The sequence below is a fragment of the Raphanus sativus genome, chromosome 6, assembly GCF_000801105.2.
Source record: "Raphanus sativus cultivar WK10039 chromosome 6, ASM80110v3, whole genome shotgun sequence".
Classification (NCBI taxonomy): domain Eukaryota; kingdom Viridiplantae; phylum Streptophyta; class Magnoliopsida; order Brassicales; family Brassicaceae; genus Raphanus; species Raphanus sativus.
The window spans coordinates 19,173,624-19,195,940 of record NC_079516.1 but is presented as its reverse complement, the minus strand read 5'-3'; the positions used below and the strand labels follow the sequence as shown (position 1 = coordinate 19,195,940).

The 22,317-nt window shown below is 33.6% G+C and overlaps 2 protein-coding genes across 3 annotated transcripts; one reads left to right on the top strand and one right to left on the bottom strand.

The window, feature by feature from the left end:
• Positions 1 to 15,206: 15,206 nt before the first annotated feature.
• On the top strand, positions 15,207 to 18,166 carry LOC108810355 (alpha-barbatene synthase-like). Its single transcript, XM_018582472.2, has 7 exons — positions 15,207 to 15,359; positions 15,477 to 15,759; positions 16,033 to 16,414; positions 16,509 to 16,730; positions 16,834 to 16,972; positions 17,050 to 17,298; positions 17,694 to 18,166. The coding sequence occupies exons 1-7, from the start codon at positions 15,255 to 15,257 to the stop codon at positions 17,985 to 17,987; spliced, it is 1,674 nt and encodes a 557-aa protein (XP_018437974.1). The 5' UTR covers positions 15,207 to 15,254; the 3' UTR covers positions 17,988 to 18,166.
• A 739-nt stretch (positions 18,167 to 18,905) lies between these two features.
• On the bottom strand, positions 18,906 to 21,140 carry LOC108806448 (uncharacterized). 2 transcript variants are annotated; one of them, XM_056987640.1, is made up of 8 exons: positions 20,899 to 21,140; positions 20,557 to 20,671; positions 20,362 to 20,484; positions 20,117 to 20,198; positions 19,954 to 20,049; positions 19,714 to 19,866; positions 19,524 to 19,644; positions 18,906 to 19,358 (listed from the first exon to the last, which is right to left on the bottom strand). In XM_056987640.1, exons 4-8 carry the CDS (start codon positions 20,176 to 20,178, stop codon positions 19,272 to 19,274), a joined length of 519 nt encoding a protein of 172 aa, XP_056843620.1. In that variant the 5' UTR covers positions 20,179 to 20,198; positions 20,362 to 20,484; positions 20,557 to 20,671; positions 20,899 to 21,140; the 3' UTR covers positions 18,906 to 19,271. The 2 variants fall into 2 exon arrangements, with proteins under 2 accessions (XP_056843620.1, XP_018434072.1); XM_018578570.2 differs by having other exon boundaries at positions 19,714 to 20,049; positions 20,899 to 21,138.
• Between the last annotated feature and the right edge of the window lie 1,177 nt (positions 21,141 to 22,317).

Genomic DNA, 22,317 nt, shown 5'->3' with positions numbered 1-22,317 from the left:
AAACAACAAAAGATGGTGAATCTGCTGCTCCAGCAAGTGAGAGCTCTCCTGTCCCCCCTCCCTATGAACCAAAGCTTCCATTCCCTGGTAGATTCAAGAAGCAGCTGCTACAGAAGTACAAGGCTTTGTTTGAGAAGCAGATGAGTGAAGCTCAGGTTACAATGCCCATCATTGATGCTTTCATGCTGATTCCTCAATACATCAAACTCCTGAAAGATGTTGTAGCTGCTAAGAAGAAGGAGATGGAGGGCATGATGGTTCTAAGTCATGAGTGCAATGCCATAATTCAGAGGCTTGATGCTCCAGAGAAGCTAGAGGATCCAGGATGCTTCACACTACCTTGTGCTCTTGGACCTATGGTGTTTGAGAAGTGTCTCTGCGATTTGGGAGCTAGTGTCAGCTTGATGCCTTTGTCTGTGGCAAAGAAGCTTGGATTCACTCAGTACAAGAAGTGTAGACTCTCTCTGGTGTTGGCTGATCGTTCAGTGAAGTACCCTGTGGGTATCCTAGAGAACCTCCCTGTGAAGATTGGAAGGTATGAGATACCTACAGACTTTGTGGTGCTTGAGATGGGTGAGGAGGCTCAAGACCCATTGATTCTTGGAAGGCCATTCTTAGCTACTGCAGGAGCTATTGTGAATGTGAAAGAAGGGAAGATTGACCTCCATTTGGGCAAGGAGAACATCCTCCACTTTGACATCAAGGAGAAGATGAGGAACCCCACTGTATTTGGACAAGCCTTCACCATTGAAGAGATGAATCCTCGTCCTGCTGATGATCACTTTGATGAGCTACCACCTGAGGAAGATGGGGAGTCAACTCCACTCTCTGCACCTAGTCCAGCCTGATCCAAAGGAGGCAAAGTCAAGCTAGAGACTTAAAACAAGCTCACTTGGGAGGAAGTCCCATGAGTATCCTTGTATATATATTGCATTAGTATTTGCATTATCATTCTATTGCATAAAACAATGGGAAAGTGAAGTTGTGTGCAGGTATTGAGCAGAAAGTTGGACACCAGAGCGATCTCATCGCAGCGACACCTCTAGGTCGCTCCAGCTGGGAGCAACATGTCCAGAGCGAGATGCTGAGGTCGCTCGCGTCACACGCGAGTGGAAACACAGAAACCAACCTCAGAGCGATCTTCTCACAGCGACCTACCGTAGTCGCTCCAGCTGGGAGCGACCTGTCGCAGCGACGTTCGCACCTCGCTCCACGGAAGGTAACACACAATCCCACTTTTCTTTGTATTTCACATTTCCATTGGGTACCTCACTCACACAGAGACTGTGTGATTTAAGTGTGGGGGAGGTACCAAGTATTTGATCATGTTTGTTTCCATGATTTTGAGTCTCATGCATTGCATATTACATTCTTATTTGCATAGAAAAATTCAAAAAAAAAAAAAAAAAAAATTTGAAAAACACAAAAAGAATCATTTAGTTGCATCATTTGCATTTTTAGGACTGAGTCTAGAAGCATATAGGTTGCATTCATGCATTAGGGGGATTTCAACCTTGTAAAGAGCTCATGCTAAGTACTGAATTTGTTGACCTTTGTAATCATAATGACAAGTAGCTTGAGCACCCTTTAGAAAGCTTGTAAACTTCGCGCCTTGAATGCTCCTCTTGAAACTCATTTGACTGTTGATACTCTCTCTTTGAAGCAAGCTCCTGTTTTAATGTCTCTTGCATATGGTCCCTTGTGTACTAAGTCATGGATATACACACTTGAGTTGTCCCATCCTTTTTACCAATCTTCTTGACAAACTCAAGTGGTTCTCCACTCCCAAAACCCATACCTCCTTTTTAAACCATCATTATTTGTTGAGTGAGGCCTCTTTGGAAAGCTTTACATGTGCATAATGTTGAGAGTATTGGGAACGACAATGCTTAGTCTCCATTCTTGCTAGATTAGTCACTCTATTGTCTAGCTATAGGAAGGGGGGTGAGTGTTGTGATTGTGATTTGGGAATATGAAAGGTTTGACTCTTTGTGCTTAAATGATTAGTCTTTATGGGATAAGTGGAGAAGTATCTAGCTCTTATTGTGAAAAGTCTTGGCCCCCAAATATAAAAAAAAAAAAAAAGAGAAAAAAAAAAAGAATAAAAAGGGGGCTAGCAAAGTTGTTAGGAGCTCAGATTTGTTTTAAAATTGTGAAAATCCCTTATTGATTTCAAAAAGAAAGAGTCTGATGTGAAAAATGTTCTTGGAATCTTTTGGTGAGAGATGTGAGTTGGGTTTGACATTGAGGAATAATTGAATATCTTGTGCGTTTGGGAAAGGGTAGAACAATGGAGATTGAGCATTGTATGCATGAGTTGATCCCTTTCTTAGATATATTATGTGTAATGTCAAAGCTACTGTGTTTTGAGAGAAAACCACCTTAAAAGATTATTTTGAACCTCTGATTTCACTTGCATTAAAGCCTTTGTCTTACCAAACCAAATGACTTGGACCAGTTGACCATTTGTGAGATGTCTATTGAGTTTGCTTTATAAATGTTAGAGAGATGTGGATTTGTGGTTTGTGGATGCATGATTAATGAGTGTAGAGATCAAATGAGCTGGGATAGGCTTAGAGAAGTTAGAGATGGATGAAATCTTTGCTCTTGCTATTTGGTATGATTATGCAAGGTTGTTAGGTTGAAAACTAAGAAGAGTTTCTTTTGGTTATGAGTCCCCACCTTCAAACCTCTTCTCCTTGGTTCTTGAAAGTTTACTTGTGGACAAGTAAATGACTAGTGTGGGGGAGTTGATGTCTTGCATATTTGCATTGTTTTAACCATTCATTCATAAGCATTTGCATCATATAGATTAGGATTTAGACATGTTTAGGTTGCATTTGGCATACATATGTCTCTATCAGGTATTGGAACACCACATGGAGTTCTTAGAGACATTTGGAAGCAAAGTGATCAAAAAGGGGGTGAAAGATGAGCATGGATGGAGGCCTTAGAGAAATCTTCTGTTGCTACGATTTTGTGGAGACACAGGAAATTGAGTTAGCTTTCTAATGGAAGTGGTTTCAAGTCATTTGGAGATGTAATGAAGGAGTTATGATCAATTTACTAGAGGCATATCCATCCTGGTCGAGAACCGCAGAGTGACCTTCTGGAGCGACCCCCTAAGGTAGCTCCCAACCAGAGCGACCCACCTAAGTAGCTCGCGTTTTCATCGCCCGGAGACACAAAAATGGAGGCTGGAGCGACCTCTCAGAGCGACCCCCCAAGGTCGCTCCAGCCCCTTTTGCTACACGATTTTATGATTTTTCAAGGACCTTTTTGCAATTTCTTATGCACGTTTTTACTCTGAAAAACCTAATGTTTAAGCATGTTGTAGCCACCTTTTGGCAGATTATCTTTGATCTATTGAAGAACACAAACTCTCTTAAGAAAAAGATTTCTTTTTGGCTTGATTTGTGATTGTTCTTGTGATTTCTCTTCTATTTCTCTATATGATTCATCTGAAATCCATCATGGGTTTAAGAGGAATCATGGGGATTAGTGAGTAATCACCTTTTGAATTCATGGGTTAGGGAGATTAAGGGTGATTAGGCTAGTTCTAGGATGTTTTAGTGTAGATCATTCTTGTTCCTTGCTAGTAGAGTATTCATAATGCATCATTTGAGTAGGCCACTCAAAGGGTGATCTCTAGGCATTTCCCACCCAAAAGGTGTTTGATGAAATGCCTGAGTCAACTCTCCTAGGCTTTTAGTGTACTTTGCCAAAGAGATTTGTTGTTAAAGATGCTAAGATAGCTAATAGACTTGTTAGTAATGATTGCTTGCATGTTATTCAACCAAAGACATTTGATGTTTGAGATATGTTAGCAAATGAGCATTCATCTAGACATAGAGCTTGCTTAGAATTGTGTCTAGGCTTAAGGTTAATAGTTTGATTGATTCATTTGTCATCCTTTGTTCGAAGCCTGATCACCCAAGGTCTAAATCCCTAAACCTATGAGTTCTCCTTTCCAATAGATTAAAAGTATCATTTTTATTGCTTTGCTTTAGCTTTAATCATTAGTATAGAAATCATCAAATCACTGATTGCACTTAGATTAGGCAAATACTTGCATTCTCACTGCTTTGAGTCCCTCAGATTTGGTTCGACAAACTTACTTCCACTATACTATCATTTGACTTAGGAGCCTCAAAACTCCTAACATCACAGGCTGACAGCAAGACCTGACCTTTTTTCAAACTCGTGCAGGATCTGAAGTACTCTTTGGACAGACTCCAACGAGTACATTGCATTGCTTTGACGAGAAAGTTTAGTACCATTCGACCAATTATGTGTGTTGTAGAACAGTTGTGTTCTTTGTGTTTTTTCGGTGTTTTTTGTATTTTTTGAAAAATGAGATAGCAACTGTTGTATTTGTAAAATTAAGGGGTTGCTAGCAGTTGGCCATTTAAATGTCAGAACTTTAGAAATGAATTTATATGAATATACAAATTTTAATGTTATTTAAATTAAGCATATACTATCAGAATATTAAAATATGTTTTATTAATATTTTTTTGGGAAATATTTTAACGATTATTTATTGTTGATTCATAGGTATTTATCGAAATATTAAATTCCTAGAATATGTTGTTATAATAAATATCCATGCTCAAAATTATTTATGTAAATTCAGTATGTAAAATTTACACGAAGCTTATAGTAAATATCCAGGGTCACAGTTATTTATGCAATCACTAATCTGTAGGGTCAAAATTATTTATGTATAATTTACATGAAGCTTCTAATCAAAATTTAGTTAGCAATTTTCACTATAAAATTAAAGATCATTTCTAAAAGTTAGTGCTGTAGTTTTAAAATCAAAAAACTATTTTGTAAACAGAAAAATTGTGTTTCTATATGTATAAAACATTTGTATCAAAATACAGTTATTTTAGTTATAATCATAAAAATGAAAATTAAAGGAGTACTTAAAAATAATATGACTTATTTTCCTAAATATAAAGTAAAAATAACAAACTCTGTTCAGCTGAATAATAAATAGAGATAAATTAAAATAAATTTTACTATATTATAGAATATAGGAAAAAAACATATCAGTTGATTTGCGATGTTCTTAGACCTTATGCGAGAATTGAATAGGTTTGTTAAGCTCATATAGATATTTCAGCTAATTAATTTTTTTGTAAAGGTTATATCAGTAATGCAAATATCGCAATGTTAATAGTATTGAATCATGATACTTTGTATTTGTGATTTCTGAATATTACACAAAATTAATTTTCTATTCTTGTGTGATTGATAGATAACATGATGCATCCTAACCCTAGTCCTAGTATGGTTATTAACTCAGTCTTAATTTCAATTCATCTCAGCTTAGTCCGTGCTAAACCGAGCCCGGTTCATAAATAAAATAACCTAAGGGCTCTACCATGTAATAATGTGATCATTCTAAGCTATATGCGACTCGATTTAACATAAGTTTTAAGTGGAACTCAAACAAAACAACTCACAGTGTTCTAGTAGCTGGTTGATCAAAGAGAGCTTAACCAAAACGCAGTGCTGGCATCTTGAATGGACTGGACTGGACTGATCTGAACTCGGACAGAACCTTTTTAGCTTCTGGACGATTTTCTCGGACTTCCTGGTAGAATAAATGACTTCGAAAACTCTCTAAAACTCTTGAAAAATCTCGAAAACTCTTGTTTTCTTTTTCTACTTTTTCTCATTTTTTAACTTGCTTTGGACAGGTCTGGATGTGGATAAATGAAGTGGGGTCGTGGGTATTTATAGAAAGCAACCAATCAGGCAGCCCGAGCGTCGTTCCGTATGGTTCCGGTCGTATGCGCGGCGGAACCTCATGCTCCACATGGCGGTCAGTATGTTCAAGATTCATGCAGGGCGCCACCACTCCTCCCAGGTGTCAGGCTGCATGCCTGAAGGGCGCCACACCAGCTCACACATGGCGACCATCATGTTTATGTCGCATGTGAGGCGGCACCTCGTGCTTCTACATGTCAATCTGCATATCCTTCTTCCATACACGGCGACACCTTCAACTTATGAAGACACTCAATTTGTTAGATGATAGACAGCACGTCCTTGACTCATGCATTAAGGGGCTGACTGGTTTTCCCGCTACCACCCGCAAACGCAGCTTTTGCGGTTTATAGCGGTTGTTGGCGTTTCGAAACAATCACAGAAAACGCTACAAATCGCTTCTAACCGCTCCGAACCTCTTAAAATCAAAAGCTGGTTCCAGCTAGCGTTTGCTGTTGCGGGCGGTTGCGGGAGGATAATTTTTTTTCTTTAAAAACAGAATAAATAAAATAATACTAAAAATATTCAATAAAAATTTTCAATTAAAATAATAGAAATTGTAAAATGTATTCATATTATATTTTAATTTATATTATAAAAATTCAAAACTAAAATATTTTCTATAAATTTTTAAAATTGAATAATATGATTTTATAAATATAAATTTTATATTTATCATATTATTATGATTTTTAATATTTTTATAATTACCTAAAATGTAAATATTGTTAAATTATTATTTAACAGATGTTGCGTTTGGTAGTTTACTAGTCATAAGAATCCCGCAAACGCAACAATTTCTAACAGCCTGTACCAGTCATACAAATCTCTAGAAAACGCCTAAAACCGCAACTACCCGCACCCGCAAACTCCCGCAACCGCAACCACAACCGCTGCGGTTACACCAGTCAGACCTTAAGAGAGCTCGAGTTTCTCGGTTCATTTTTCTGATTTCGGTCCTTCCGGCATATTTTCAACCTGCGATCAATCTCGAATATTTTTCTGCTTCCGTTCTTACGTGCTGAATATTTTTTTAAGAACCTCCAAATGAATTCTGATCTTGACGAAAAATATTTTTCGAGCCTCCGGCTTCCCCAAAAATTTCATAATACTGAAATTAGTGTTTTTGACTAACTTCTGGTATTCCTATCGTGCTTTTATCCCGTCGTGCTTACTTCTTGTCTTTCTTAATTGCCATCCTGCTTCCGAGTTATTATGTCTCCCAAATAATGTTTTACTGTTACGAAGTTTTTTCAAAAACTTCAGGGATCTAAAACGTCGTGCTTTTAAACTGTCGTGCTTCAAAAAATATTATGTTTCCAAAACATCCTTCTGATCAATCCATCACATTGTCTAACCATGGTCGAATGGCATATTCGACTCATGGTCTTTCCATGATCAATTCTTCAACCATTTCGTGCTTCAAAATTTCTCAATCGATCCTCATCGCCTGCAATTCGACCATCAAATAGATGCTCGAGCATTCGTCCATTTTCTTCGAATCATGTCAAATTTTATATGATCAAAACTCAACATTTCTCATCATAATTTGATTCCCAAAACTTTAGCTCTAAATTTCGATTTTGTCAATCTCAATAATTTTATCCATTCGGGAGGATTACTCAATAATACCAAGAATCAAGTTCAAAAAAATGAAGGAGTTGATTCGAGTCTAAAACCTTTCAAAAAGAAGTTTGAAGGTTAAAGAGAGGAATATTGGAGATAAGCTTCAACGTCATTAAAAAGGAAGCCATATAGAAATTGAAGTTATTCTTAAAGGAATTATGATAACTAAAGTTATTATAAGTATTAAGAAGAGGAAACTCCTAATTCAATGTGTAATAGGATAGAAAAACAAATATATCTCCTATATGATCATCGACCTATGATGAATCATAAGAAGCATAAGAGACACATAACAGAAAAAAGACAATAGCTTTGAGAAATTTTCTAAACATTAATAAATTAATGACTTTTTATTAAAGCTGTCGTGTTCAAGAACAATACTTGCTTGAACGTTTTTACGTTCTAGTCATTTCAAACAAGATGTTCAATTTATTGCCACAAACGGAGAATTATAGAGCCTGCTTTAATTCCAAAGAGACATATACAGACTAATTGGTACCATGTTGATTTTTCAAAGCATGTCCTGGATGCAATGGATTTTTCCTACACGATTTGGAAAAGAAATAAGATGTAAAACGGCATATCAGTTGTATTAGCAAGACAAGTTTTGGAGAAGAAAAATAACTGAACATATATTCTGTTAGCGCATAAAGCTTACTGCAAAAAAAAAAACAACATAAATTTTCATTTCTACAAATGATTTGTCTTCATCCTATAATGCATATTTTTGCTTATGTAATAATTTATATTTTGTTGCCTTGTGTACCATTCTATCACTCGATTTGTATTCTGATCTATCAATAAAATATGTTTAGACACTCTATATATATATATATATATGTATATATATAATTTACAAAATAAATGTGTCACCTATACTAATAATACAATAAAATGAAAAGGTGTTTCATTATATAAAAAACTAATATTATTATATCAAATAAATGTGAAAAACTAAAAGTGTCGCATAACTAATTTTAAAACGCTTAATCATATTTCCAACACTGGTATGAAAACAAAAAAAAAGTATCTAGTTGTATCTAGATTTAATAACCTAAAAAAAACTATAATTCACTATCTATCTAAAATCCCACCTTCTCTCCTCTTTCTCTTCCTATATCTCTCTTCTCTCTCTCTAAAAATCTAATTTCTATTTTTTTTTTGTTATTCTCTAAATAAGCCCAACATTTAATATAAGGAAAATTGACTAATAAAAAATAATAACTCACTTTTGACCAAAAAAAGTATAAAACACCAAATGACTACATCAAGCAATAGTACGGGCAAAGTTTCCTTAAATGGCAATAAATCAAGTTTTTTAGACTAAGCTGCTTGATTTCCTTCGGATTTAGATAAGCCGAAGCTGCTATAGGCCAATGTTTTGATAAATATTGGTTTCTGGATCCTCGAAGCTTATCGATGGTTTTCACTTCCGGAGAACAGAAGAGTGTTCCTTTATTATCACCGGTGATTAGAGAAAGGAGTAATCTCAGTTGGTGTTTAAGATTGAAGCTTTCAAGCTTTCAAGAAAGAGGTATCCCGGCGTGACGGCTCACGACGGACGAAGTTACCGCTCCAGTTGAAGGACGCGTGGTGAATACGTGTTCTTGTAAAGCTTTCTGATGCTGCCACGTCGGCAGTTACTGATCACTCACCGTTTCTGTTTATTTTTTGGGCTTCATGTTAGTGTCAATGTCATCATGTGTTGGGTCTCTGTGTATTTGATACCGACTGTATCAGCTTGCTCATAAACACTGACTTCGATAAAGTTTGGAAATGTGTCAGATGTGCCACTATTTACAAACCTGTGGGAATACCAGAAGGTTTCCATTGCCTTGGTCATGGTTGCATAATCCTTCGGTTGGTAACAGAGCCAATGGTTTACTTCCACCCCGAAGAGATTTACATGCTTTCATCTGTGCCCAGAGGCGGACCCATGTGTAGGGTAAGGGTGTCAGCTGACACCCCTTAAATAATTTAAATTTCATTTGTAATGTAGAGTTGTATGTCGACAGCAGCAGAATTGGTTAACATGCTAACTTCTGACACCCCCAAAATCTGTGTTCGAACCCTGCCTGCACCCATTTAACTAGGGGTGGGCAAAAAACCCAAACCGAACCGAACCGAACCAACCAAACCGAAGTTAAACCGAACCAAACCAAACCGTGCTCTTTATGTAACCCAATTGGTTCATGTTTTACTCAACCCGAACGGTTTGGTTTAGTTTGGGTTTAAACCGAACCAAACCGAACCAAACCTATAATCCAATATATATATAGTAAAAATATATATGATATATATATATGTATTAACATATTGTAAATTTTAGATAAAGTTTTGTTTTTCATTTTTTCATAACTTCCATATCTTAAAAAAAAAAGGTATAGATACGATTCAAATAATACTATTTTATATAAAATCATGTAGCATAAGTTTTTATGTTCTCACTCTATCGTTTATGAGTTAATTATTTTTTAATAAAAGTATAAAACTGATGCCTTCATATTTTATAACCAACCCAACCCGAACTACACCGAACCAACTAGACCATAATAATGTAAACCGAACTAAATCTAAACCAAACCGAACTGAACCAAACCGAATTAAACCCAAACCGAACCCAAACCAAAGCTACTTTGGTTTTAATTGGTTTGAGTTTTATAAAACCCAAATTATCCAAACCAAACCGAACCCAAACCGAACCCGAAACTAAACCGAAATGCCCACCCCTACATTTAACTTCTTTTTAAAAAAAAATCGGGCTGAAAGCCCATGTTTTAGATTAACTTTTTTTCTGTTGGGTCTTAAATTTAGTTTAGTCTGTATGTTCTTTTTGGGCTTAACTTAAAATTTAATCGAATTATTTGTTTGTTTATATATGTGGGCTTATAAAACCAAATTCAACATATGTTTTGTTTATTAAAAATCTGATCATAATCACTTAGTGATTTTTTTTACATATAACAGTTTTCACAAAATAAAATATGTTAAAATCTATAATATATATAATAAATATTTTCAATAATATTTAATTTTAAATTATTAAATTAATTTATGACACCGGTAAAAAATATTTCTGGGTACGCCACTGCTGTGCCATAGTTTTTTTAAAACAGAGTTTTTTTTGTACAGGTTTGTTACACCCCGATACGAACCGGCTAGCTCGGTGGTTTGAATTAAGACAAGCAATCTAAAGGGAAATATTGAAAGCTCAGAATAGGTTTAGGTTTTTCAGTCTTGATTCTAAAGATTTTTTTGGCTGATATAAGAAAATATTATTTCATTTGTGTATGCTTTATAGGTGTTATATTCTTTCTATTTTTCTACATTTTAAAGGATTCTTATTGTCTAATTCCCAGGTGTTAGTTAGAATCCTGCAAGATAAGGACTCACCAAAGAGATTAGCGGCATTCTCTTTGATACTTACCATTTCAGAAGCCTCCTTAAAGCTTGCTTTTTCCAAACTATTCATCCATTATGTAACGTAGAAGCTGATGCAGTGGCAAAATCAACTCTTTACTCCGTTTCTCTAAATTTGCATTTTCTTTTGGTGGGTAAACTTGATTTTTAGTTTAATGAATTGTAGTTCAGCCACAAATATGATTTAAATATATAAAATCTTAAGAGTACAATTTTAACTTTAAATATAATTCAAAATTCAAAATTTTTGTTATTACACATTGTATTTTTAGTTTAATGAATTGTAGTTCAGCCACAAATCTGATTTAAATATATAAAATCCAAAATATGAATACAATTTTATTTTTAAATATAATTCAAAATTTGAAACTTTTGTTATTACACATGGTGCATAAAACTACCTAATTTTTGGTTACAATCAAGCTTTTCCAGACACATGTAACATGTTTTCTGTTTTTCTCTGTCAGAAACTTTGTCACGGATCCTTTGTTTTTTTGTTTTTCATTTTAATTCCAAATTGGGTTGTTTGGTACACGTGTTTATATAAAGTTTGGTACATTCTTTTTTTAGACACACTGCAAATATCACGGTGAATACTTAAAACTAGTATTTCAAAGCTTATAGATATATGACTGTATAAATGGGTGGTTTATTAAATTTATACATTGACCATGATGTATATATAAATATAACTGTATAAATGGGTTGTTTATAGAATTTATAAATTGACCATGATGTATATATAATGTCATTAATAAAGATAAATTCGGTTAAGAATCTGCAAACCATACTAGGAACCGCGGGTCCATATGAACGAGAAAGATGATTGTTTCCGATACTGCGTGTCAGACTATTTGTCTTTATATTATGTGCTTGTGGTTTGTGTATGAACTACAGCGATTGAAACTCTGCTTTCAGAAGTTGAAGATCTTCCAAATAAGTTATAAAAATTTGTCATTTTACTAGTTCTGAAATCATTTTCACCAAGAACAATATGTTGCAAATATTACATGAAACCATCGTAAGTCCCACATGCTTTCCATTGCTTGATTTAGGACCTCTATTTTCGAATGAAGGAGTGAAAGGCTGACTCTTGTGTTTCGTCGTTAAATTTCGTCGCTATAATTATGTTTTCTTGTAGTGTGCTCCTTGCCTCCATCAGCCCATAAAACCTTCTAATGTACTATAACAGTCTTGTCCCAATTAATTATCATGAGTTTTCCATGACCCATCTGTAACGCACTATCTTCCTGGTATGCGAGGTAATGTTGCGACTCCACCTCCTTAGATTGAGTGATCCGCTGTGATAGTGATGTATGTGTCTTTATCCAAAGTGTTGATTCAGTTTCTGCCAATTGAAGAGTATCTCTAAGGTCAGTATCTATGTTGTTGAAAACCATATTGAACGCCACGGCTAATGAAACTCTCATGCTCGCTCACTTTGTCCATGGGACCTATTTTGTGTGACAGTCGGTCCGTTAATTTTTTTGGAGGCTCAAAAGTTTTTTGACTGAAACAATCACCACATGACCCTTTCTATGTGTTTTGGTCTCACTCACACAATATCGTGAATCACTTACCAATAGATCATCTATCATTTCACTACTCCATCTCTAACAATTTTAAACAGATGTATGACTAAAAGAGTAAATACACTTTAGTGATATAGACATCCAAATTAATTCTTTTAAATCTTTTCATATACCACAAACGAGGAAGTTAACGAAACCTTTAAATAACAAGTTAAAGGATTCTTGCTCGGTAACTATTGAGTTCTTTTCATATTAATAAAATTTGAAGTTTAGGATGCTGGAAGTGGAAGCTAATTTACAGCTGATTAAGTAATATTCACTTAATTTTCATTGTTCTTTGATTTATGTCACGTAATCATATTTCTTTTGACGAATTTCGTATGAAGTTTTCAAATCAGAACATATGTTATTTTTCAAATGAGATTTCATTTGAGGCCTTCTAATTATTCTTTGAAATCCAAAATAAAATCATATAGACTTTATGTTAAGTCTATTTAAAAGCAAGATGGACTTCACATTTGATTGAAAGGTTGAGAGATTTTGAGAATGATTAGAAACTCCAAGAAAACAAAGGTCTAACGACGAAAATTTAAGACAAAATTTGTTGCCGATAATTAAGGAGTAATTTATGACAATATACAATTAAAAAAGTGCAGTGAACTCGCCGTGATTTATCAACGAAAACTATTCATCATAAATTCAATGTCAAGTTAGACAAATAGATTTACAAAAGATTAGCGACGAATGAACGATTTTAAATTGGATGCAACAAATGCATTTTTAGAAACAACTTAAACTATAGCTGAAGAAGTTAGTACTATTGAAAAACCTAATTTGGATGCAAAATTTTTAATAAAATTGTAGATGCTGAGATTTATCCAATCTACGCCAGTCATGGAGATATATTAAGAATCACTATCTAAATTGTCTTTTATAACTAGGATGATGAACATTAGAAATGGTCATAATTTTTCGAGGATTTATATGGAGGCATGAGAGTTGTTTGAAGAGTATTTCTTGAAAGACAACTTCTATAGTGATTCTTAATATAAAATTCAGAAATTGGTCTATAGTCTTGTTTTTCTTCGGATATTATAGATATTTACATCAACAATTTTATTTATGCAATGACTAGCTACTTTCATTTTCATTTGTCAAACTGCTTCCACCAAATGTCCATAAAACACTTGGAAGTAAATAATTTTTGTACCAAAAAAAAAAGTAAATAATTTTTGTTGTCATCTAATTTCGTTATTTACTTATAAGAAGTACAAATGACTAATGCATCTTTTTAACAATGCGCGCATTGATGATTTTTCAGGATTTTAACACACATACATTCAGCAAAGATGTCATCCAGAAATTGGAGAAGATATTTTCCGACCTTTTTTACATTGTGGAACATCTCGAAATCCACCTTCCACATGAGACGTTACTTGCTCTGTTCAATTGCGATCTATATAACTATTCTAGCGCTTCATGAAAAAAAATTGAAAGGAAAAACAAAACATTGTACAAAGGTAGAAGGCTCAAAACATTGTACAGACATTGCATTGGTTTCAGATGTAAAAGAAAATGAATATATCAAAAACCTGTATTTAAAAACATTAAAATTATCTTTGGATCTAAAGAATTTTGAGACTATAGCTTTTTAAGCTAAAAAATATCATGCTGAGTTAAATCTATTACTTTATTTTAATTTGACACACAAAAATACACATTTAAAATCTTTAAGTCCATATCTTACTATATCTTTGCAAAAGAATTTTATGACCAAGTAGTTTTTGACTATTTTTTACAACATTACTTTTTACTTAAATATTAATACAGGTTTTTTAACTTATCTACTGGTGCACAAACCTGGTTGCTTGCAATGAAAATTAGATGCACATATCACATAACCACATAAACAGATAAATATGAGATAGTAGGTTTCAAAACCGGGGTTCTTAGCGCCTTTCCGAACGAGAACATCAACTTTGAAACCAGGATTCTTAGCACCTTTCCGTACGAGAACATCAACTGGATTTTAACCAACCGTACCACTCGACCACCCTTGTTGCTTCTGTATTGTCATATTTATATCTTAATATCTTATGTATCAACTGGATTTTATATTATTTATTTCAAATATTTTTTAAAATAATTTTATAACTTTAAATATATTTTTGTAAATTTTAATAAAACCTCGTAAACACATATACACTAAATAGCGTATCATTAAATTTGCTTTCATAGGAATATATTAATATAATAAACCCTCAAACGAAATATCATTTTTCATATTTCATATCTTAAGTTCATATTTCTAATTTAAATAAAAAAAAATATATCCTCTAGTTTTATATCAAGTGTCATCTTGACTTTTAAATTTGTTTCGCTATAAGTGTTGTTTTACATTTCAATATATATAAAACAACACCTATAACGAAGAAACTATATATATACATATATATATATATATATATATATTAAATAAACTAATTTCACCTTTATTTTATAACTTATCAACTAAGAAAATTACTTAAAATATTGTATTAATTAAGAATAAAATTTAAAATTTAATATTTTTTTAATACGGATGCAGATTTTACACAAGACTTATTATTAAAAATGGAAGTAATATAATATAAATACATAAAATATACTACATTATACTAATATTTATATTAATCATATCTCGTTAAATAATATATATATATATATTCTATTACTTTTAAACAATTAGCTCATATTTTTTTAAAAAATTGTAGTTTTTGAATAATATATTTAGCGTTTTCTCAAGTATATATATAGTTTCTTGCTATCAGTTAATCACTACATCTCTGTATTGTCTTTCTTGTTCTTCCCACCACAACCTCTCTTCCTCTCATTCTTGAATATATATATATATATATGGAACCAGAAAGAAAAGTCGATCATGAAATTGATTTTGATTTTACAAAATTACCACCCTCTCAATGGGGTGACTACTTACTCACTGTGACCATCAATGACTCGGTAAGTCCAAAAAATAATATATATATACACTACAAGAGCATATGTAGATATATGTGTACACAATTCGTTGTATGTTGCATGCTTGTCTACAGATATATGACTTGTGTTAACTATTAGGATCTTGATGCTCTTGCAAAAAAAATTGAGGTACTAAAGCCTAAAGTGAGGGACATGCTCAGTTTGTATTCCAAAGATGATGACGAGGAGACAAAGAGGACAGTTCTGTTTATCCATTTGCTAGTCAGTCTTGGTCTGGCTATTCATTTCGAGAATGAGATTGAACACAGATTGAAAGTTGCTTTCGACAACATAGAGGGCTTAATAGCGGATGAGAATGACCTGTACACGATTTCTATCATGTTCCGAGTTTTCAGAACATATGGTCACAACATGTCATCAGGTATCAAACTTGGACAAGTCATATACTTAAATGCTTTGTGTGGCATGTTTTTCATTTGATTTATCGTCGTTGATGAGAAAAAAAAAATATACATCTATTAAAAAGTATGTACGCTTTATTTTGATAGGAAACCTAACTCAACTGATCTGAACTAATTTTTATTTATTTATTTCAACCTAATTTTTTTAAAAAGTCTCAAACACCAATTGAAATATCAAATCATCTTAGTTCTTAACAACCAAGAAGTGTAACAGCACGGTTGTTTTCAAGTAGATGTGTTCAGAAGATTCAAAGAAGATGATGGGAAATTCAGCAGATGTCTAATAGAGGATTTTAAAGGTATGCTAAGCTTTTATGAAGCACTGCACTTCAGAACAACAACGGATAATATCTTGGATGAAGCATTAAGCTTCACATTGAGCCACTTGGAGCCAATAGCTATAGGTCAATTAGCAAGTCCAGCACACATTTCAAGGCTTATACAAAAAGCGCTTCACATACCTCAACGCCGGAACATTGAAGCACTGGTTGCACGGGAGTATATTTCATTTTATGAACAAGAAGAGAACCACAATGACACGCTACTCAAGCTAGCAAAGCTCAATTTCAAGTTCTTACAGCTTCATTACTTCAAAGAGCTACAAACAATCACAATGTATGTGAACATTCATCTAGTTTTCTTCCGACAGAGATCACAGGTGTTCTTTGTGAATTCATATATTTAAATTTCTTACATACTTTTGTGGTAGGTGGTGGAGAGAACTAGATCATACGCTGAATTTCCCGGCTAAATTCAGAGAAAGAACAATCGAGAATTGGTTATCGGCATTAATGATGTACTTTGAGCCCCAGTTTTCACTTGGGAGAATTATGTCGGTAAAGTTATACCTAGCAATCACATTTCTTGATGATGCCTGTGATTCATATGCTTCTGTGGAAGAAGTTATGAATCTTGTTGATTGTATAGAAAGGTATATTCCTTATATATATCCTGAAAATTTATGTGGTTGCAACATATAAATCAACAAGCTGCGAGCTAGTAATGAGTGAATTATTTCATTCTTCTATGCATAGATGGGATCCTCATTACATGGGGAAGCTTCAAGTTCACATGAAGACGGCCTTCAAATTGGTGATGTGCGTGTATAAAGAGTATGAAGATGTATTGAGCTCACAAGGAAGATTGTTTGTCATGGAGGAAATGATAGAAGAGGTGTTTACTTTCAAAAGCTTAAATAATTAATATGTTCACATAAACTGGCTGGTAACAGTTGATATTGTTGTGATTAGTTCAAGATAATTGTGAGGGAAAACGTCCAATTTGTCAAATGGGCACGAGGAGATTGCATACCTAGCTTTGATGAGTACATAAAGTCTGGTGGAGCTGAAATTGGTTCGTATGCAACCATAAGTAGCACGATTATGGGACTTGGGGAGATTGCTAAGAAGGAAGATTTCAAGTGGCTAAGATCTAGACCAAAAGTCGTCCAAGTTCTAGCCGCAAAGGCTCGTCTCATGGATGACATTACCGACTTTGAGGTATTAGTTTTCAAGATCCAAATCATATAATCCTCATTTAAGTTGGGTTTGTCGATCTTGATCTCTTAGCCTTGTTTTTTTGTTTTGTTTTTGTTTTGCTTGCTCTTTGATTAGAAAAAAAAAAATTAAACTAGACAATAAAGTAGTTGCTAGAAAAATTTTAAAACTATCAACTCGAAAATACTCTTAGCTTTATTTCGAAAATTTTGATTCTTCTTGACTAATTAAAAAGCAATTTAGTTTCAATTCTCTGTTTAATAAAATGTACGTGAAAAAAAATTTAAACATATAAAAACGTTTAATTCTCTTTTGAAAATTTTCTTCGATTTAATTTAATTTGGTTAATATATCAAGCTCATAAATTCATGTATTGGGATTCTGGTTTATATGATCAGGAGGATATTGCTAAAGGTTACACTGCAAACGCACTCAACTATTATATAAAACAATATGGAGTTACCAAAGACGAAGCCATAAAAGAGTTTTATAAGATGATTACAGATATCAACAAGATCGTTAACGAGGAGTGCTTGAAGACTTCTCACATCTCTCGTCGAGTTCTTACCCAAATCATCAATTTCGGACGCTTAGTAGATGGTCTATATACGTCTGACGACGTCTTTAACAACCGCGAAGGCATGCTCAAGGAGTATATCAAAACTTTGCTCGTAGATCCAATACATCTTTAGAGCCTAGATTGGGGAAATAAGTTTATAAATTTCCTCTAAATTTCTTTTGGATTTCGCATGAAATGTGTGTTTATGAAGACAATGTTTCTTTTTGTTAGTATTTCTTTCGCATCTAATGCAGATGCATATCCTTCTCCAGTCAGCATAATATTTTGTTGGTGTTCGATGTGTTCCATAAAGTTTCGAGTCAAATTTCTATTTTAAATTGGTTTTCTATTTTCTTTGTATTCTTACATCTATCTATATATCTATTATTATATAACTAGTGCTTAACCCACCCTATGGGCGGAGGGATTATATACTAAAATTTATAATATATATGAAAATTTAAAATTTATGAAAACTTATAATAACTATTCAAAATATAAAAAAACAATACTATAAACTAACAAATAACAGTACCATTCATTGCTTTGTATGTATATAGAAAACAAAAATAACAAAAGTGATTCAGACAAATGAAACGTCATATATTTCTTTCTTTTTCTTTTTACTTTGACATAATAAAAGAAAACCTGAAGTTTAAATTAATACAATTATTCATTTTTCATGATAATAAATAATCCACCTACAAACTAGAATAATTAAACCTAATGCTTATTTATATAAACAGCTTCTAAAACCTGGAAATAAAAGGGAAATAAATCTAAGGTAGTAATCTCTGGTGGTGGTGTCTATGAATCTAAATTTAAGTTAGTAAATCGAATTAAGAAATTTTAGAAGAAAAGGGACAGTGGCTAAGACAATGGAGAGGGGTATAAGAAGATTATAAAAACAGAGTAAGAAGAATTCAATAACAAAGAAATCCTTAAGACTCAATTAACATCAAAAAGAAACAATATCGATAAGATTCAATGTCACTTAAAGTGATTAGGCATAAACATAACTCAAAATATCAGAAATAGATAACTCAAACTGTTAATGCAAAAAACATAACTAAAGTGTTGCAAAGACAAAGTCTGAAAATGAAAGTAAACAAAGCATAAACAAAGCATAGTCTTATAAAAAGAACATAACCAATTCTTGAGACCTATTAGCCACATTTTGGACGTTTAGCTTCTTCCGACACAACACGATCAGAACCCCTTTTAACTCTCCCATCTGCAGATTCTTCTACGCCAGTGGAAGAACCACCCTCAGCATTTCCCATCTGCAAAGTTTCCTTCGCATTTGGAACAATGACATTCTCATTTAATTCACCTTCTGATTCTGGAGCTTCAGGAGGGAGAACCTTTGTAAAAGTTAGAGATTGGGTCTTGTCGGTCAAATTGTGGCTTGAGACCTTCACAAGGAACTTGCGAGTCTTTCAATGAAATCAATCAAAGCTTGAGGCACTGGGACTAAGTGATCATCTCCTATGCTTTCATTCGCCTAACATAAATTTAAATATTTGTGAGGGAATGTCTTTTTGAAAGCTAAACTTCGAGGGTATGTCACAGTAACTAAGTACGAATCCAATTCATATTCATAAAATATGTATGAATCCATGGACCCTTAATACTCAAAAAGATGTATGATAGGCAGTTTTGAATTTACCTCAAAGTAGATCTTTACCAATTCTGCGGCTTGCTTCCCAGTCAACTCAACCCCAACATCGCCAAGTAGCACAAAAACAGCTTGGTAATTGTTGCCATAGACAGATAGCTTCGTTAGGTACCTATCACGGAAGCACATTAGAAAAGAATGCAGAAAACTGTTGGTGGAATAAGAACAATAAGTTTCTTACTGTGGAACACCGGCAACTTCAGCTTTTCCACATTTCTTGCACATAAGTGAGGTAGGCCCTTTGGTTGCCTTAGTATGGCACCCACCGCAAGCAACGTAATACCATGCAGAACCATGGACAATAGTGGCTGTGCACTCAAACCAAGCAACCTGCAAAATTTGTAGAATGGAATATAATAAATACCTAAGCTCTTCATAATGAACTTGAATGGTTAAGCTCATTAGCTTGGCTCTTTCCTGCTTGATGTAGGAGAATAGTTCCCCTATAATGACTGTCTCAGTCTTGGTAACAATCTCTGCGTTAACACTGTTAGCAATATCCAAGTTTGAACCCAGCCTGAAAACGTTGCACAAAAATAAGTTAGACAAAGTAATGATCTCTGTTCCAACATAGGCATTCTTACCAAGTCAGATAATCCTGGGTTGCTTGAACATCGCAGTCCAGAAAAACCCGAGATGATGCCATAGAAGCAAGAGCTAGGACGCCTGTAGCATACCCAATGTCATAATACAAATCACAGGTTAATTGTTACATTACTAAAAGGAAAATAATTCTTACGCTAGAGCTAATCAATCTAAACTACGTTCTCAACGCATCCTATTTATATCTAACTACTCACAACAATAAACATAAGCTGGTAACACTAACCTCCAAATCGTTTCGGGTTTACAGTGGTGAGTAAAATAACAGTGTGAGTGCTTCCAGACGCTTTAAACTTATCACAAGTCCATAGCAGCCTTGTTCCATAAGTAGAGCTTCATCACAGGTCCACTGCAATAACACAAACTCAATTGGTGAGAGAAATGGTCTAAGAATATGACAAAAAGATAGGGAATAACTCACTCATGGGTTTGAACATGAAGCAAAACTTGGCGACTCGAAGCTATCTCGGCTTCGTCAAGAACGAGACTGTCATTGACAGTCTTCCCATCCACGAGTTTAATATGATCAACATAATCTGCAAGAGGAAAAAAAAAATAACTTAAAGCTTTGTACTTTAACCTGAGAAGTATACTTGTAAGCAAATCACTGGAAGCTACTAAATAGTACTCTATCTACTAAACAACAACATTCCAGTAGCAAAACCCACATCTCTAAGATGAAATGAAAACTTTATATCTAAGATTGGATCAAAATATATCCAAGCAAAACAGTGTTGTCGTTTTTAAGCTGGTGATATCTTACCATAAAGATCCCCTTTGAGATCACAGGCTGCTTCAAATTTTTCGTGCCTATGGAACCGGAACCGATCTTCAGGGAAAACAGCCAGATAGTCCTCAAGAACAGAGAGGACAGAGTTTCATGAGAAAGTTATAGTAACAATTGCCTCAGCAACCCGGTACACAGTCTTGCTCTTAGAACCGTAGAACTTGTTGAGTTTGTACACGTGTCGCAAATAAGTAGCAATCCTTCCTGGCGGGATGAACCCTTGGATAACAGTACCATGTAAAGAATGTGGAACCGGCAATTATTAAAGTAATTATCGCAACAAACAAACATTAAAGTAATGACATAAGTATTTTTGTCAACATTTCTCATATAGTTTTGTTACTTTGATTTAATTATTAAAAAATATATGCTCTTGTGTTGGATTAATATTTTATATTCGATCAGTTTTCATATAGTTTTGTAGTTATTTTGTTGTGTGTTTGTATGTGGGTGTTTCTATTATATAGATTTTGAAAATCTTATGGATACACATAACATGATTTTTAATAGAGTTACTAAATCAATAAAATGTAGGGAGGGGGGTACACTAGTGGTCGGCCCGCCCTACGGGCGGGTGAATTTACATTAAAATTATTTTATATTAAAATATATTTTAGTTTTACAAAATATTTTAAATTTACTGTAAATTAAGTATAATAAATATAATTTATTTTCTAATTAGTTTATATATTTATTTTATTAACATTTGGCATTTTCTTACAACTTTTTGCATGTTTTGATTTTTGTTTCTTATCAACTAAATTTTATGACATTATACTATTTTATTTTCAGTATTTTTTCGAGTTTTATTTTTAGTGGGAATATGTTCTTTTGTGTTATATTTTTGCATGAGATTATTATTTTTAATTTTTTGTTATCTCGCATGAGATTATATATGTAGTATTTTATTAGTATTTTTTAATTGTATGCTAGAGTTTTATAGTTAATTGTAATATATCTGAATATATTTTATGATTCGTGATTATAAGTGTCTCTAGCAATGTTTTTTATTCAAAAGTTTTTTAAACCAAATAATAAAATTCACCCCAACACTATCATGTGTTTCCTCTTTATCATTCACTTTATGGTGTCTACTGACATCATTTTCTTATGTTTTAGTGGTTCATTGTTGCTGTTTTTGTTTTCATTGTGAACACATCTAGCAGTTTCTTTTTGGTGTAACAACATAGTCTGTTCTTAGTTGTTATGTTACTTTCTCCCCCTATTAAGAAAAACAAATACTACAATCATATAGTTTAGTGGAAAACTAATTCACACTGATTTCAAAAGTCAAAAGGATTTTAATTGTGCAAAGATTTTCATTGATTCTAACAATGTCTTCCCATATTTATAGAATCCATATTTTGGGCTTGATTGGCGATGATTTATTGGAAC